This window comes from Ursus arctos, unplaced genomic scaffold, assembly GCF_023065955.2.
Source record: "Ursus arctos isolate Adak ecotype North America unplaced genomic scaffold, UrsArc2.0 scaffold_6, whole genome shotgun sequence".
NCBI classification, from domain to species: domain Eukaryota; kingdom Metazoa; phylum Chordata; class Mammalia; order Carnivora; family Ursidae; genus Ursus; species Ursus arctos.
The window spans coordinates 54,691,764-54,706,137 of record NW_026623078.1 but is presented as its reverse complement, the minus strand read 5'-3'; the positions used below and the strand labels follow the sequence as shown (position 1 = coordinate 54,706,137).

Genomic DNA, 14,374 nt, shown 5'->3' with positions numbered 1-14,374 from the left:
TAGATTTCTGCTCCTTTGTCAATGAAGAGAAGCAGTTTAATTAAAAGATTTATAAGCTTCCTTCTAAATCTAAAAGTCTTGATTCTAAATCTAGGAGTGAAGCCACAGAATACTGACAGATATCTTGGCAAACTGTAGGCAGATGGCTGGGGCCAGATGGCTCTACAACCAAACCAACAATCTGGATTCAGAAAACAAAACACAGGTGCACACACAGTTTCCCACGTATCCTGCGTGCACTGTATTCCCATGATCTCTCTCCTCAGTTCTAGATTTTTGTTTCTTTTTTTCCCTTTACAGCCAAACTCTTTCAAAGCATCTATGTTCACTGTCCCCTTTCTCTCCTCTTCTTTTAAATCCATTCAACTCAGTCTTCTACTGCTTACAACTCCACCAAAACTGCTCTTAATGAAGGTTAATGTGATTACTTCATCCTGCTAAACCTAGTGATGGTTTCAAACTCAACAGTTCTCTCCCACTTCAAGTACTTTCTTCACCTGTACTCAAAGACAGTGTGCTCCATGGTTTCCCTCCTGCTGCTTTATCTTGTCAACTTCTAAATATGAGAATCGTTCGGTGCGGAGTCCCTTGACCTCTTCTACACTTGTTCTCTCCGTGATCTCAACCAGTCTCGTGGTTTTAAATCTCTCTCTTTCTGAGGGTAACTCCCAAACAGTCTGAATCTCCAACCTGAAATCCAGACCGAAATTTAAGTCACCTGTTTGACATCTTATCTTAGATATCTAGGAATCTCTAACTTATATCCAAAACTGAGCACCTGATGTTCCCACCAAACAATTCTTGAGTTTCTTCCTCTATCAGTTAATAGAAACTCTGTATTTTTCCAGTTACGTAGGCCCAAAGCTTGGATGTTATCATTGAATCTCTCTCTTTCATCCTATCAGGTAATTCTGTTGGCTCTCTCTCTAATATCTACCCAGAATCCAACTACTCCTGTCACTATGGTCTAAGCCACTGTCACCTCTTTCGCAAAAGCCTCCCTGTTCCTAATCTCAATTCCTTCAGGTTAGTCTTAGCATGGCAGTTAAACTGATTTTATTTCAAAAAGAAATGGTATTATGTCACTTGAATCAAATCTTCCCATTTCACTCAGTGAAACAAAATCCTAACATTGATAGATAATGTGAGTCACCTGCCCCAGCGCCTTCTGACCACACCTACCACTATTCACCCTGCTCAGTCAGTCACACTCAAGTGACCTCTTCCCAGCATCTCTAACAAGTCAAGCTGGCTCCCATTATAGAGCCTTCCTTCTTGCTGTTCCCTCTGCCAGGAACACTCTTCTTTCCAGGCCTTCAAGTGGTAATTCTGTCACTTTATTGAGGTATCTGCTCAAATATTACCTCAATGGGGATACTTCTCAGAATGCATTATCAAGAATTATTTACCCTACTTTCTTGAACACTGTCTATCCCATTATCCTGAATTTTCTTCTTTGTACTTACCAGTATATGAAATGATATAATATATTCTTTTATTTATTATTTACTTCCCCCAATAAATGTAAGGATTATGAAGGCATGCACCCAGAAGAGACTGGAACATAGTAGGTACCCCAAAATGATTTGTAGAATGAATGAGTAAAAAAAAAAATTATAAGTAGCTAGAAACTCACCAATTATGCTGTTCTTCGAGTCTTAATTTATGGTGCTATGCTATGGAATAAGGATAGTCTCATTTTAGCTCATCAACGGTACGAAAAGCCAATGTATCTAAAGGGATTGGCTTAGGTAGGTCATCATTTGAGAACTCTGAAACTGATTCCACCTCCCAAAGAATCTGACCTTAATACAGGGTTAATGGAGATGTGCTGGCTGACTGATCACATATCTCACTAACTGAAGGGCAGCATACACTGTCTATTCCAAAATGATATGTGGGCACTTCACAGAAAGATGTAGAATAAACCTATCTTTTCTTTATTATTTCCTCCCTTTGAATTTTAAATCGGAAGAGAGGATGGTGATAAATCCATCATTCAATTCAATGCTTGGCCATTTCTAATACATGGTCACAGCCGGAATTCATAGTTATTTATTTATTTTTTAACTCTGAATAGATAAGTAGAAGAAGGAATACTGTAACATCCCTTTAACCTATGGAATTTTCTCCAATCCACAAATATGCTTTAGCCAATTTAAAAACAACCTCCCACCTTAATCTTACTCATGAACTTTACTGTGAAACTCAACACAAACAGTAAATGAGTCTCTCCCAAAAGAAAACAGAGAAAGGAAAAATTAGATGCCTAGACCTTAAGTATAGTAGACCATCAAAAGATTACGCTAAATAAGAATGTGACTTGACATACGTAAAATATCCAGAGTTCTCATCTTTCAAATTTTTTACTCGTTAACTTCTTCCTAGGTCCAACTATATCCTATGTAGGATTGATCTATAACAATAGTTATGTTTTGCAGTAAAGAGAATTTTTATATAAATGAAACAAATATACTAATAATGAGTGAGAGCGACTCAACAATCATTGTCAGTAGAACCTTTACATGCAAGATCAAAGAAATAACAAGAATGCAGAACAGTTTAGAGATCAAAGACTTAACAGCATTCAGGGTCAACTAGAGCTCAGGAAGCCCAAAAAACCTGCTCAAAGTACTTCCTCAGTTAAAGTATTTACCTTGGTGACCTCTTGGGAAGTCCTTATTCTTTTGATACATTGAAACGTACTTAAATAAAAAAATGGCATTAAATGTTCTTTAAACTTGTTGCACCCTAACAGTTGACTGAACATTTAAGAAGATATATCTATCTTGGATCACTGACATAAAAATCAGTACATATAAACATACCCTTTCGTAGGTCGTAAGCAAAAATCATGGAGGTTAAAATATAGATAAAAATGACAAATACGTAAATACACACTGAAAGCTTATCTAAATTTTTATTGTTTTATGAAGAGTGTTAATATTTTATAATACTTGATTTCATTTTATTTATTTGGTTACATTATTTTCACCTTATTTTACCTGTCATATCCTAGCATATTTTAAGAATTTTATGCTGGAAGGGGTGTTAATGAGTAATTAACACTCCATAGTAAGAAAAATTATAAAATTATTTTAGTGTTAATTAAATATCACACAGAACATTCATTGTACACAGTATTTATAACAGATGAAGATAGGGGAAAAAGAATATAATCAAGACTAAAAGACATTTTAACTACAGCTACTGAAGCAAATACTATTCATTTTTTAATTCGGCCCCATAACAAGGGCAAATTGTTATGATATAGAGAAATTTTAGAACATTGGTTTTTTTATATAGCCATCTTAAAATGCTGACATTCTGAGTCAATACCTGTAACTATATTTGATTATCAATTACTATAAAACTTATATAGTCCTGCTGTTTTTGACAGAACTTAATTGTGCTGGGTTATAGAATTAAGTCACCAATAATCATAAGAAAACTAAACCTAAGTATTGAAATTGATCATCTTTTTACTCACTCAGGCAATATATTAATTCATGTGTGTAAAACTGAAAAATCTACAAATATTATAAGTGTTCATTTAACATTGCTGAACCAATTACTAAGTTCATATCATTTTCTAATTTAAAATTCTGCTTAAAATTTTTTTTTTTTTTTTATGCTTAAAATATTTTTTAAATCACTCAGTTTTAAAACAATTTCTGGATTGAGAAATATCTACGTTGTATTTTTCGCTTGATAACGTGGCCATCACTTTTTCCCTCGGAATCTTAACATGACCAACAAAGCCAAACTTCTGACGTAATGACATGCATTTCAATAGAATAGGATTGTACTAGGATATTTATGTTTATTTAATTTAAGAAAGCATATTCACACATATCACAAGTGTCAATACTGAGTGTCTAATATATAGAAAGTCACTATTAACTTCATAATAGACTTGCCTTTTTTCCCGTTATTAGGTGGGCTTGGTGTTTCTCCCTCATTGTCTTTTTAACATTGAAAACAGACAATAGTGGTTAATAAATAAGGTCACTAACAACCCAAATAAAAACCAAGCACACTGCAAAAGATGAAATCACACACTAGGGAAACAAATTCATGCATTAAACATGACATCTCACATTAATGAACACAAGAGTAAAGTATATCCTTCCCATCCTATGAGAAAAGTAACAAAAACAAAAATAAAATTCCAAGAGTTATTTTATAGTAAGTTAGAAAGATTAGCTATGGTTTTATGCTAATTTAATAATTGATGTGTTCACTAATTAAGTTAATTTTGAGAATAAAGCATAAGTGACAAACTGGTTCAATAAATAGGCTCTACCTTAATGACGTGAAAAGTAAATAAAAATATTACCTACCACTGAAGGCCCCAAACTAATAATTTCCTAAAAAAATGACTTTCCTGTGGCAGCCAATTCATGAACAGTGTGAAAGCATTTCAGTGCTCATATGGACTAATATGAGACATAGGAATGGGCAAATGGGAAAACATTAACTGCACAGCTAAATTAAATAGAAATTCATTTTGTATGGTATTCTCTAAACACGTGATTCCTATAGCATTGCAGGAAAATGGAAGATGCGTGACATTCTAGTAGTTAGAATAGTAGATATTCAGAACAGAGATAGTTATGCATTTCTAGAAATATGCAGCTAAACTTGCCTTTATTTTCATGGTCAGATGCACTCTGATGCTTAGTCTCATCTTTATGACATTAAAAATAGTTATAATCAGCAACTGCAGCTTAAGAGGTCTTGTGTCTTATACTACAAATACTGAGACAATACATCCATGAAAATATATGTTCTGCACATATACACACAGACATTGCTTTCACACAGTGGAAGAGGAGAGAATATAAGGCACATAAAGTACATTCTACTGTTCATGAATGGAAAGTGGTGATTTAAGCATGATAAAATTAGGACTACAGTTATTCTTCATTATTCTTAGAAATGTAAATTTTTTTAAACTGACATCTTAGAAAAGATTAGGATTCAATTCTGTATTTCAAATAAAAATAGTCAAAATTTGATAAAAGAAGACTATTAATACATTTACTGATTATGTAATATTTTACATTTTAAAATCCTTCCAGGAACATTCTGACAAAGAAAGTGGCAAAAATTATAGCATGTAAACAGAATAGGGACTTTAGAAAACACCAAAATGAAAGCCCTCCACACCACTCAGAAGAAGGACTCTTTGGCAAGAAATTATGATTGTCAATAAACATTAGAGCAATATTTAGCTGGGATGAAGAACAGGAATATATGGTTAATTGTTCTTACTTCAGGAAAAACACTTATGAAGAAAATTGTGATAGTCTCTAAAAGTTTTAATGGAATTTATATTCTGCTCTATATTTACTTGTAATTTTCCTCTACAAAACCAAAATTCTTTAGAGAAGAGGCAACAAACTACTCAGTGTAACCCACAGTAGGAACTCAGTTTTTAATAAATAAATGAATTGAATACAGAATTGGGGTGAAGGATAGGTATGAATTTGATCAGAGGCATTGTCTATAATTTTAGTTAGATTTAAATATTAAGGAACATGTTTAGATGGATAAAATAAATATTCTGATAAGTTATCTAGATGAGATAGCTTATGTAATATTTCTCCATTAATAAAATTAGGCAATTTATTTAACAATCAGTACTGAAAAACAAACTGTTCTTTACTGTGCATTTATAAATTTGAAGCCCAACGTCTTATGTGAAATTGAAAAGTCATACTTCTAAATCAATCAGTTATTTATTTTAGACACACAGTCAGACAGACCTGCCTTGACCTCTTCACCCTGCTTTTCTCCCCACTGCTCTTCCACATGCCCAGTTTCTTCATTAACTTCTGTATTTGCACAAGTAAAGAAAAAAATAAGACCAGATATGTATACTTGTTACTCTCAGTGACAAAAAATTTTAAATTATTCACGACATAATGAATGATTATAAGGAGACTAACAGATTATCCTTAATGAGTTTCTGACATGTTACGGAAGCAAATAAGTATTCTATTAATAAATTATCACATTGTCTCCTTTTTTGATGGCTTTGATTTGTAAAAGAGAAATTGTAGCCCCTAAAATATTTGTGGTATGCAATAACTGTGTAAAGTAGGCAAAATACTTTGTCTATAAACTTGATATGTTCTTAGAAAAATAGTATTATACATCTTTTCTTCTACAGAATAAAAAAAAAACCGGTATTACAAACTCTCTTTTATTTTCACAAAATGCCAGTACATCAAAGTTAGGAGAAACTTTTAAAAAATATTAATGCCTTAACAGTTGTTTAGCACCCTGTACTTTTCTTATACTGTGCCTACTTTTTCTGGTTCTCAAACCAAGAGAAGATAACCAATACCGTACCATCACGAAAACCAACATACACAAGGTTTTAAATTAACTTAATTAACAGACTAAAATATAAGCAAAGTCAAAAGGAATTAAGGTAGGAGTTGTTCATTTTCTAGCTGTTGAACAGAATGAGAAAAATAAGCATGTCATTACTTTGATTTTGAAATAATGCCATTAAATTACAACTTCTGACCACTTTTTAAGAGATAATCCAAACATAATCTGATTTAGACCACCAACTAATAGCCTATTTTGGGTTATGCACCTTTAACTTCAGTAGGAATTTGAAAACTTCTAAAAGAGATATTTTGTATCTCCATTTAAGCTAAAGAAAATGACAAATTATGTATCCGCCAAGTCTTCATATCAGCATTGACACAAACACTGCTGAAATCATTCGTACGTTCAAGCAAAACAAAACAAACAGAAAATCCTTTTATCTTATACAAGAAACGATAAGGGAAGTTTTGGCTCTCCTTTCTTTCACATATAAAAAAAGGAAAAAAATCACAATGAAAGGGGACATTCAAGGAAAACCATGGTTTTAATAGATTCTATAGGGTAAAAACTAGATGGCGTCTAGAATGCTAGCTGACAAGCCCATTAAAAACTTCCTCAACCCTGACTTTCGGTATTAGCTCTATTTTGACTTTCTGGTAGGTTTGCTATTACCAAGAACAGAACTACTCATATCTCAACAGACTATTGCTATAAAGATATTAAAACTGAATTTTTAAAAAGTTGGGACTTAAACGATGTTTCTGACTTCATATGCCAACAAATGAAATCAAAACTGTCTTTAAAAATCCTGGGAAGACAAAAAATTTCATACATACCCCAGAACTTACTTTCTGGAAAGCACTTTTAAAATTATATACACCCATTCTAACATGAATAATGAGAACTACAGAAATGCAGCTGTAATCCCCTTATCAGGCAACGTAAGAGAACATTAGTCATTATAGCATGGCGTTGTTTAGAATCATGATACATAGTATAGAAAGCACCTCAATATAGAAGTCCACAAACCGTTCAGTAACTAACAAGAAAACAATTTGTTCCAAGTTCTATAAGGCAATAAAAGTATTGCTGCCCAAATGCTGTGCACTTAAAATTTTGTTACAAATAGGTTATAGAAATTTTAATATAAAACACATTTTAATATAAACATCTATAGAATGACAAGATTATTTTAGCGATACATTATACACTATTTGAAGTAGCTTTTCAATTTGTAAGCAATGTTTCATGCATTCATTCAACAAATATTTATTGAGGGCCTGTAATGTGCCAGGCATTATTCTATGTGCTGGAAATTCATAAGTAAATAACACAGTTAACAATTCCTTACATTTACAAAGTTACTTTCAGAATTCTTTCTTGGCAGAGGAATTTTTATTATTTAGTAAACGTATGACACTCCATATATCATGACTTAGTACTTCTCTTGAGTCATAATGTAGTGTTGATCATAAAACTGCACATATTTAACTTCGGTATACTGTAAGCGGTCTTGGTACAACGTGAAAAGTGATGTAGGAAATACAAACCACGATCACTATCTATTTCAGCAACTTTCTTTTCTAGAAAGTCAAATTTAATCATTGAAAGATCATCATAAATACGAAATGAGACATAAGATGATGAGTATCACTAAACTAGGTGTACATCTTCGGTGACATAAACACAGACTGCAATTGATATCTTTGATTCAAGTCTCATACAACATTTAGAATTCTGCTTGAAAGGCAAATTAAAATTTTTCAGAACAGAACATTTTACCCTGTCATTTAAAGGAAGTTCAAGTCCTTGCATTCTTACTTGAACGAATCAAAGAAATTTAACTCCTTGGTATAATTTCCACGTACAACAAAAGTAGGATACCAAAAAGTATAAAAGAAAATCATTCTACTGTATATAAAAGTCTATACAATGGAGGGACATCAATTGCAGTTGGGTTTATTTTTGCTTACATAGCCCCCCAAAAAGGCTGTCAGCACAAAACAAACCCTCCTTTATGTACAGACCTTCATAAGGTTCTATCTCCTTGACTCCATTGTCTAGGAAAAACAAAATAAAAACAAAACAAAAAGGGGAACCAAAGCACAGGGGTTAAAAACAACAGAAATTTCCAAAGGCACAAAATGTATGTATCATCTACTAAAGAAAAGTTAAATGGTGATTTAAATATATACATATATATATATGTATTTTTTGGCAAAGCACATCCAGTTACTAAATAAAGGGACCATTTAAAAAATGAGGTCAAAAATTATTATATTCTATCATCCATGCTTTTAGAGGTCCTTTATCTAAGAATTTATAGATGTTTGGGGAGTATGCTCATCTGTGTATAAACAAATAGTGCTTCTTATGCAAAATTTTGAAAGAATTAAAATATCAGTACAACATGCATCTTTCTTTGTATATTCATGATTACCTTTTTTCTGGTACTCCAGTTTTGAGAAGGATCACCATTGTTGTGCATCAGCTAACCAGTCCTTCGCAGTGTGTGAAAATTGATTTGGCTAGTTACTAATAAACTTTATGTAACTATCAACAACCACATACACTTAGTTGCAGCAAAGAAATATCATCCAACTGCTTATTTAAGAGCATTAAGTTTACTTTTTAAAATGCATTTATTCAAATTTTTGTGCAAGAGCAATAACAGTAGGTTATTTTTCCTCCATTACAAATTTTAAATATAAAATATAAAGCATTTATAAATATATTGATAAATATAACTACTAGCAAATGCAGCTAAGGCATTCAGTTAACAAAAGAAGAATACTAAACAAAGGTAGTAAAAAAAAAAAATCTTGATTCACCTTAGCTTCCATGTGTATTTCCTACATGACATAATTAGAAATAGAACTTACTTCTCTCCAATGTTCCCTTTGGTGGAAGTTGTGGAAGTTGTCGGCCCCTTCGTCCTGCCACTGGAGTACTTGATGGGCTGGTCTGGACAGACCCAGTACGAGGATGAGACCTACAAGATACACCATTGATGCTCATTTTCAGTAGGATGAATGGAATAATTTGAATACATTTGGTTCATATGATAGCTGTGCAAGTGCAATTTTAAAGGAGGTGTAGCTGCTGATTAAAAGGTTAGGAAAGTAGGACAAAATATGGATATTTGAATGATTGTCGAAAGATGTTTCTACTTTTGTGTCATATGCATACATACACAGATACATGCACACAAAATCCTACAGTAACGTCCATGGAATTGTTCATGTAAATTAGTATTCTATCCATACAAAAGCAACAAGAGAGTTCTGCAGCTCAAAAAATAAAAGGTAATGTTTTACATTTCTTTCTACCAGATTTCAAACTCTCAACACTAACCTCCCTCCCTTGATCCAAGGAGATTTTTTCTCAGTCTTATATTAGATATCCCTTTATTAGAAAATATCTCATGAAACTACAAATAAAACTCTGAACAATTCAAAATTCAACTAAAGAAGATACTGGTTAATACATGATACTAGTATTGATAGAAAGAAACAAAAATCTACTTTTAGTTATTGTCATTATGATGATTATTCCAAAAGTGATGTCTAATGGACACAAACAATTTCTCATTCTGTAGGAGAAGAACATGAGAGTTATGAGGTGCATTATGGGGGGATTTACCCAGGACTCCTGATAAATGAGAAATCACAAAACAAATGTGGTCAGGACAGTTAAAAACAAATTACAATGGTAGCCACACACTATTATATCCGCTGAATATAAATAGTGTGCTTACACTGAAAACGTTAGTATCGATTGTTATTAGTGATCAGCCAAGGATGATAGAAGAGACCATTTAGCTGCTGGGAAAATAAATAGGTGTGCTGGTGGGGCAAAGGGGAGGTTAGTCTGATTGATTTATCTTTCACCTCGATAAGGCAGGTGAAGGAGGGGCAGATCTTCCAGTCATTAATGAAGGCATCGACCTCATGAGGTTTGTATCAGGACGCTCAGTGGATCTGGAGCGGGTGGTGGTCCGCTCTAGGAGAGGCCGTTGTTCTGTTGATCTGGATCTGTGATATGGCTGTCTATCTGCTGCTTCACAATTCCTGAAACGTTAGTCAAAAAGCAGCTCAGTTGACCTTTAGTGCCCTTCTGCTATTTGGTTAGGATGCATCAAATTGAGTTTGAAAAAGGTCATTGTTTAAAATTATCGAATTTGTAAAAACATACTCTGAGCAATTCTCGCTACACTTCTTAAGAATTTCTAAGGAAACCCAAACCTGCCTTTACCAGCAATTGCCACTGAAGATGATAGGAGTTGCTCCGTTATCATTAATGACAAACGAAACTGCCTGTTTTCCAAAATGAACTCCCTAAATGGAGCAGGTGAAATATGTGAAGTATTCTATTTCAAAGAATTCAATGGCTTTTTCCTAACATTTTCAAAAGAGTGAAGAAGACCACATGAGCATTAATTCTAAAGCCCTAAGGCTTTCGTTAGTATGGCAACTGAGCTATAAAAAGGCTTTCGGCACAAACATAGTATATTGATGCACCCAAACATTCCAACAGAAGAATCAAAACGTTGTAAGAAAACACTGCAACTTTGCAGGCTGTAGCCAGATTTAAACACATGGTCCACAAGAAAAATCACAGACAGCTGGTTGATCAGCCAATTTATGCCACCTATCTCGGGGCGCTTTAGCAATGCCAGCCAATACAATGCAGAAATGCATTAAGAGATTGAAGTAGCAATGGTTCTGAAACAATGTTTCAAATCTCTTTGACCACAAACAAGACCAATAGCAAAACTTAGTCCTTGTTGAAAGAAGTATACATAATTTAAGGAAACCATCATTACTGACTTTTGTATCCCTGGAATCTAGCATGCTTTTAACACCAAACATGTGATCGATAAATGTTTTCTAACACCAGCCCCACCATCTGGGAGATAACCCCACAAACACTAATTTTGGCTTGAGAGTTCCAAAATAACACATATGGCAAATTATACTTCAAATCAAACTGTGACCTCCCCATCTAGTTGGAACCACAGAAACAGAAATGCTTACATATTATGGTTTGTAAAAACAAGCATTAGTCTCCTCCAAGACTAATGTAAACAACTTCCACTTTGCCTCTAAGTTCTCCCAATCTGATTTTTGATAATGATAAATGTGGGCAATTAAAGAAAAATAAGACAATAAAGGACACAACTTCCCACATGTAATTAATTATATGGCATATAATTTCGGACCAGCAGTCATGAGATTAGGAAGTGAACGCTGGGTTTATTCTACAATATATCTTGTAATTCTCTTACACTTTAAATTCACAAGGTAATACATATGTCAAATCACTTTTTTAAATATTTTAAAATCCATGTGCCACGATATGATTGATTTCCTAAGATAAATTTAGTATGTTTATATAAGTATACAGGATATGTCAAAAAACCTGACATATACAAAGTGTAAAGACATATACAATATTCAATTACTTTCAAAGAGAGATATAAAAAAGGCAACCTGATGGTATAAAAAAAATCATAATTCTATTTTTGTTCCTGAAAAACTATTTGAGAGAGAATACTTTTCTTTATAAATAAATGTGCAAAATAGTTTGTTCAACGTTTTTAGTGTACTTATCTTTTATACAGCTTCACCACAGTACATAAGCAGAAGCAAAGGGATATCTGTATATATCTATATATATATATATATATATCTATCTTAGATTCCTTAAAACCTATTTTTTTGGAGAGTACCAATCTTTACATTATTTTCAGGTTTCCCATTATCTCGATCCTACACTTATTATATGACATGCAGTGACAAAATTCTGTGGAACGTCTATGACTACCCCAGCAAAAGGGAGGCTACTCTTTCATGGATTTATGCAAAATTTGATTTATTCTGATTCTGTCAAGTAATTTTTCCAAGTGTAAACTAAGACGTTAGGATATACACTTTGACTTCGTTGACACTATATTTTAAATAATTGAAATACATGATTGTGAGTGAAATCCAGAGAATTACTTCAAATTTGTTGCTATGTCCTTTAAAGGCTACCATTACTTATAAAGCAAACAGGTCACTCTTTAGGAAATATCCCTTAGAAAAATTTCTCTTTAGCGGAAAAGTTGTTTGAAGACTATGTCAATGTTTTAAATTTTGCTTCTATTTCTTCTCTGCATATTCATAAATAATATGAATTATATGATTTCCATATTGTGAAAGGAAAATTGGTTAATACGTGAAACACAGACACACACAAAAAACCCACGGTAGAAGGTAGCAATTTCCTAAAATGTCACCACAGTGAAGGATGATGAAAAGCTACCATATTTTAAACTTAGATAACACAAGAGAAGATCAACACAGGCTCCTGTCCCCACCGTTGGGTAAGAATAAGCCTTACTAAGAACTAAGACAATTACTGAGAAAATGCAAAGCAGCAATGTCTACATCTGACTTATAATACCCAGTCTCTTAGCAGGTTCTTTAAGGGAATGATATGTAAAACTTGACAACTTCCACCTAAATTCTTAGTGAATTTTAGTTTTAAGATAAGAACCTAAAAATAATTAATTTTGAATGGTAGCAACTGAGATGTGGGAAATACGCATTTACAAGACATAAAATATTTTAGTGACTACCTTGGGTTCTTAAGTTGGGGTCTCTATTTCACTGTAAGTAGTTCTCTTTGTAACTCCACTTAATTTACTTTATTTTACTATATGCATTTTAAAACATTCTTCCAAAAAGGATGGCTATAAGTTTTACAAGACTGCCAAAGGGCAGGCCATTTAAAAGGTTAGGAACCATGCACCTATAAAATTAAATCTTTCTTAGGTAAATAATCTTGCTATCTTTTAAAAAGTGATATAATATCCAGTGATTTACTATCTTTCATAGTTCTGTTTTTTAATAGTTTAAACTTTGTAACATATGTGTAAAATAGTTCATATTTTTGCATGTATCATTTACCTGGATAAATACGGATTACTGCTCTGCATTTTTGGGGGGCTCCTACTCAAGCTGTGAGCATTTGCAGAAGATCCTGTTTAATAGCCCTTCCACAAACAGACCTAATTCATCTTGACTAATAATACTGTAACAAGAGCCAGTATTGTAATAACTCAGCTGTAAAAGACTATAAGAGCACAGGAAGAATTTGAGCTGAGGATTTCTAAGGGAAAAATAATTTTATAATCCTCTAGTGAAGTTGTCCATTTTGAGTTATTTTCCCCTCCACTATAGTTGCTCTTAAAAGATTTTTTAAATTTCCAGGTATCTGGCACAGCATTCTACTTAATTTAATCACATTTGCTATTTACTTTTCCTATTCTCAATTACAGCACAAGGGAGATATGCAATGTCACAAGGGAGAATAGGGCAGTGGGCCTTCTTTTCTATAAGCTCTTACATTCAACCACCACAGTGATTCAACTCCGTAACAACAAAAGCTCAATATACAGCATCTCTATAGGTTTGATAAAAGAATACTAAGAATACTCGAAAGAAAGAAAGAAAGAAAGAAAGAGAAATAAAGAAAAAACAACCACCAGCACAAGGCAAAATTTCAAAGTAATATGCAGATATCAGTGAAAATTATCCTAGAATGTGACTCAGAACTTCAACAGTCTGTGATAAATTAGACAAGCTCATTTCATATTCAGGTTGTAGAGATGCCATAAGCAAATGTAACAGGTTTTCTTAAAAAAATAAATTTGTAAAAAGTGAATCTATTTAAGAATTAGTTATTCCTTTTTTCCTTTTGACAAGGAAATTATTTCTCTAACGCTGAAATCTTAAATTAAAAAAACTTTTTTCAATGTATCTCTGAAGGACAAGAAATACATCTCTGGTTTGGGGCAAGAAATGTCTTCCTTGTATCCATATTGTGTAATACAGTAAGCTGATTAACAGCAGAAGCATTATACTTTTGATAAAATATATTGAATGTCTAGAGATTTTCTGAGAATTTACTGCATAATTGAAGAAATAAATACAGGGTAAAATTTTAAAATAGACATTTTAGGGTAATTAATAAAATAAAT

At 32.9% G+C, this 14,374-nt stretch overlaps 1 protein-coding gene across 1 annotated transcript in view; it reads right to left on the bottom strand.

The window, feature by feature from the left end:
* RIMS2 (regulating synaptic membrane exocytosis 2) overlaps window positions 1-14,374 on the bottom strand; it is a 626,259-nt gene that overhangs the window by 186,620 nt on the left and 425,265 nt on the right. Inside the window, exons 24-25 of the mRNA XM_057307663.1 lie at window positions 10,239-10,418; window positions 9,231-9,340 (exon numbers count right to left, since the gene is read on the bottom strand). Coding sequence (XP_057163646.1) covers window positions 9,231-9,340; window positions 10,239-10,418 — 290 coding nt within the window. The remainder of the gene's footprint in view (window positions 1-9,230; window positions 9,341-10,238; window positions 10,419-14,374) is intronic.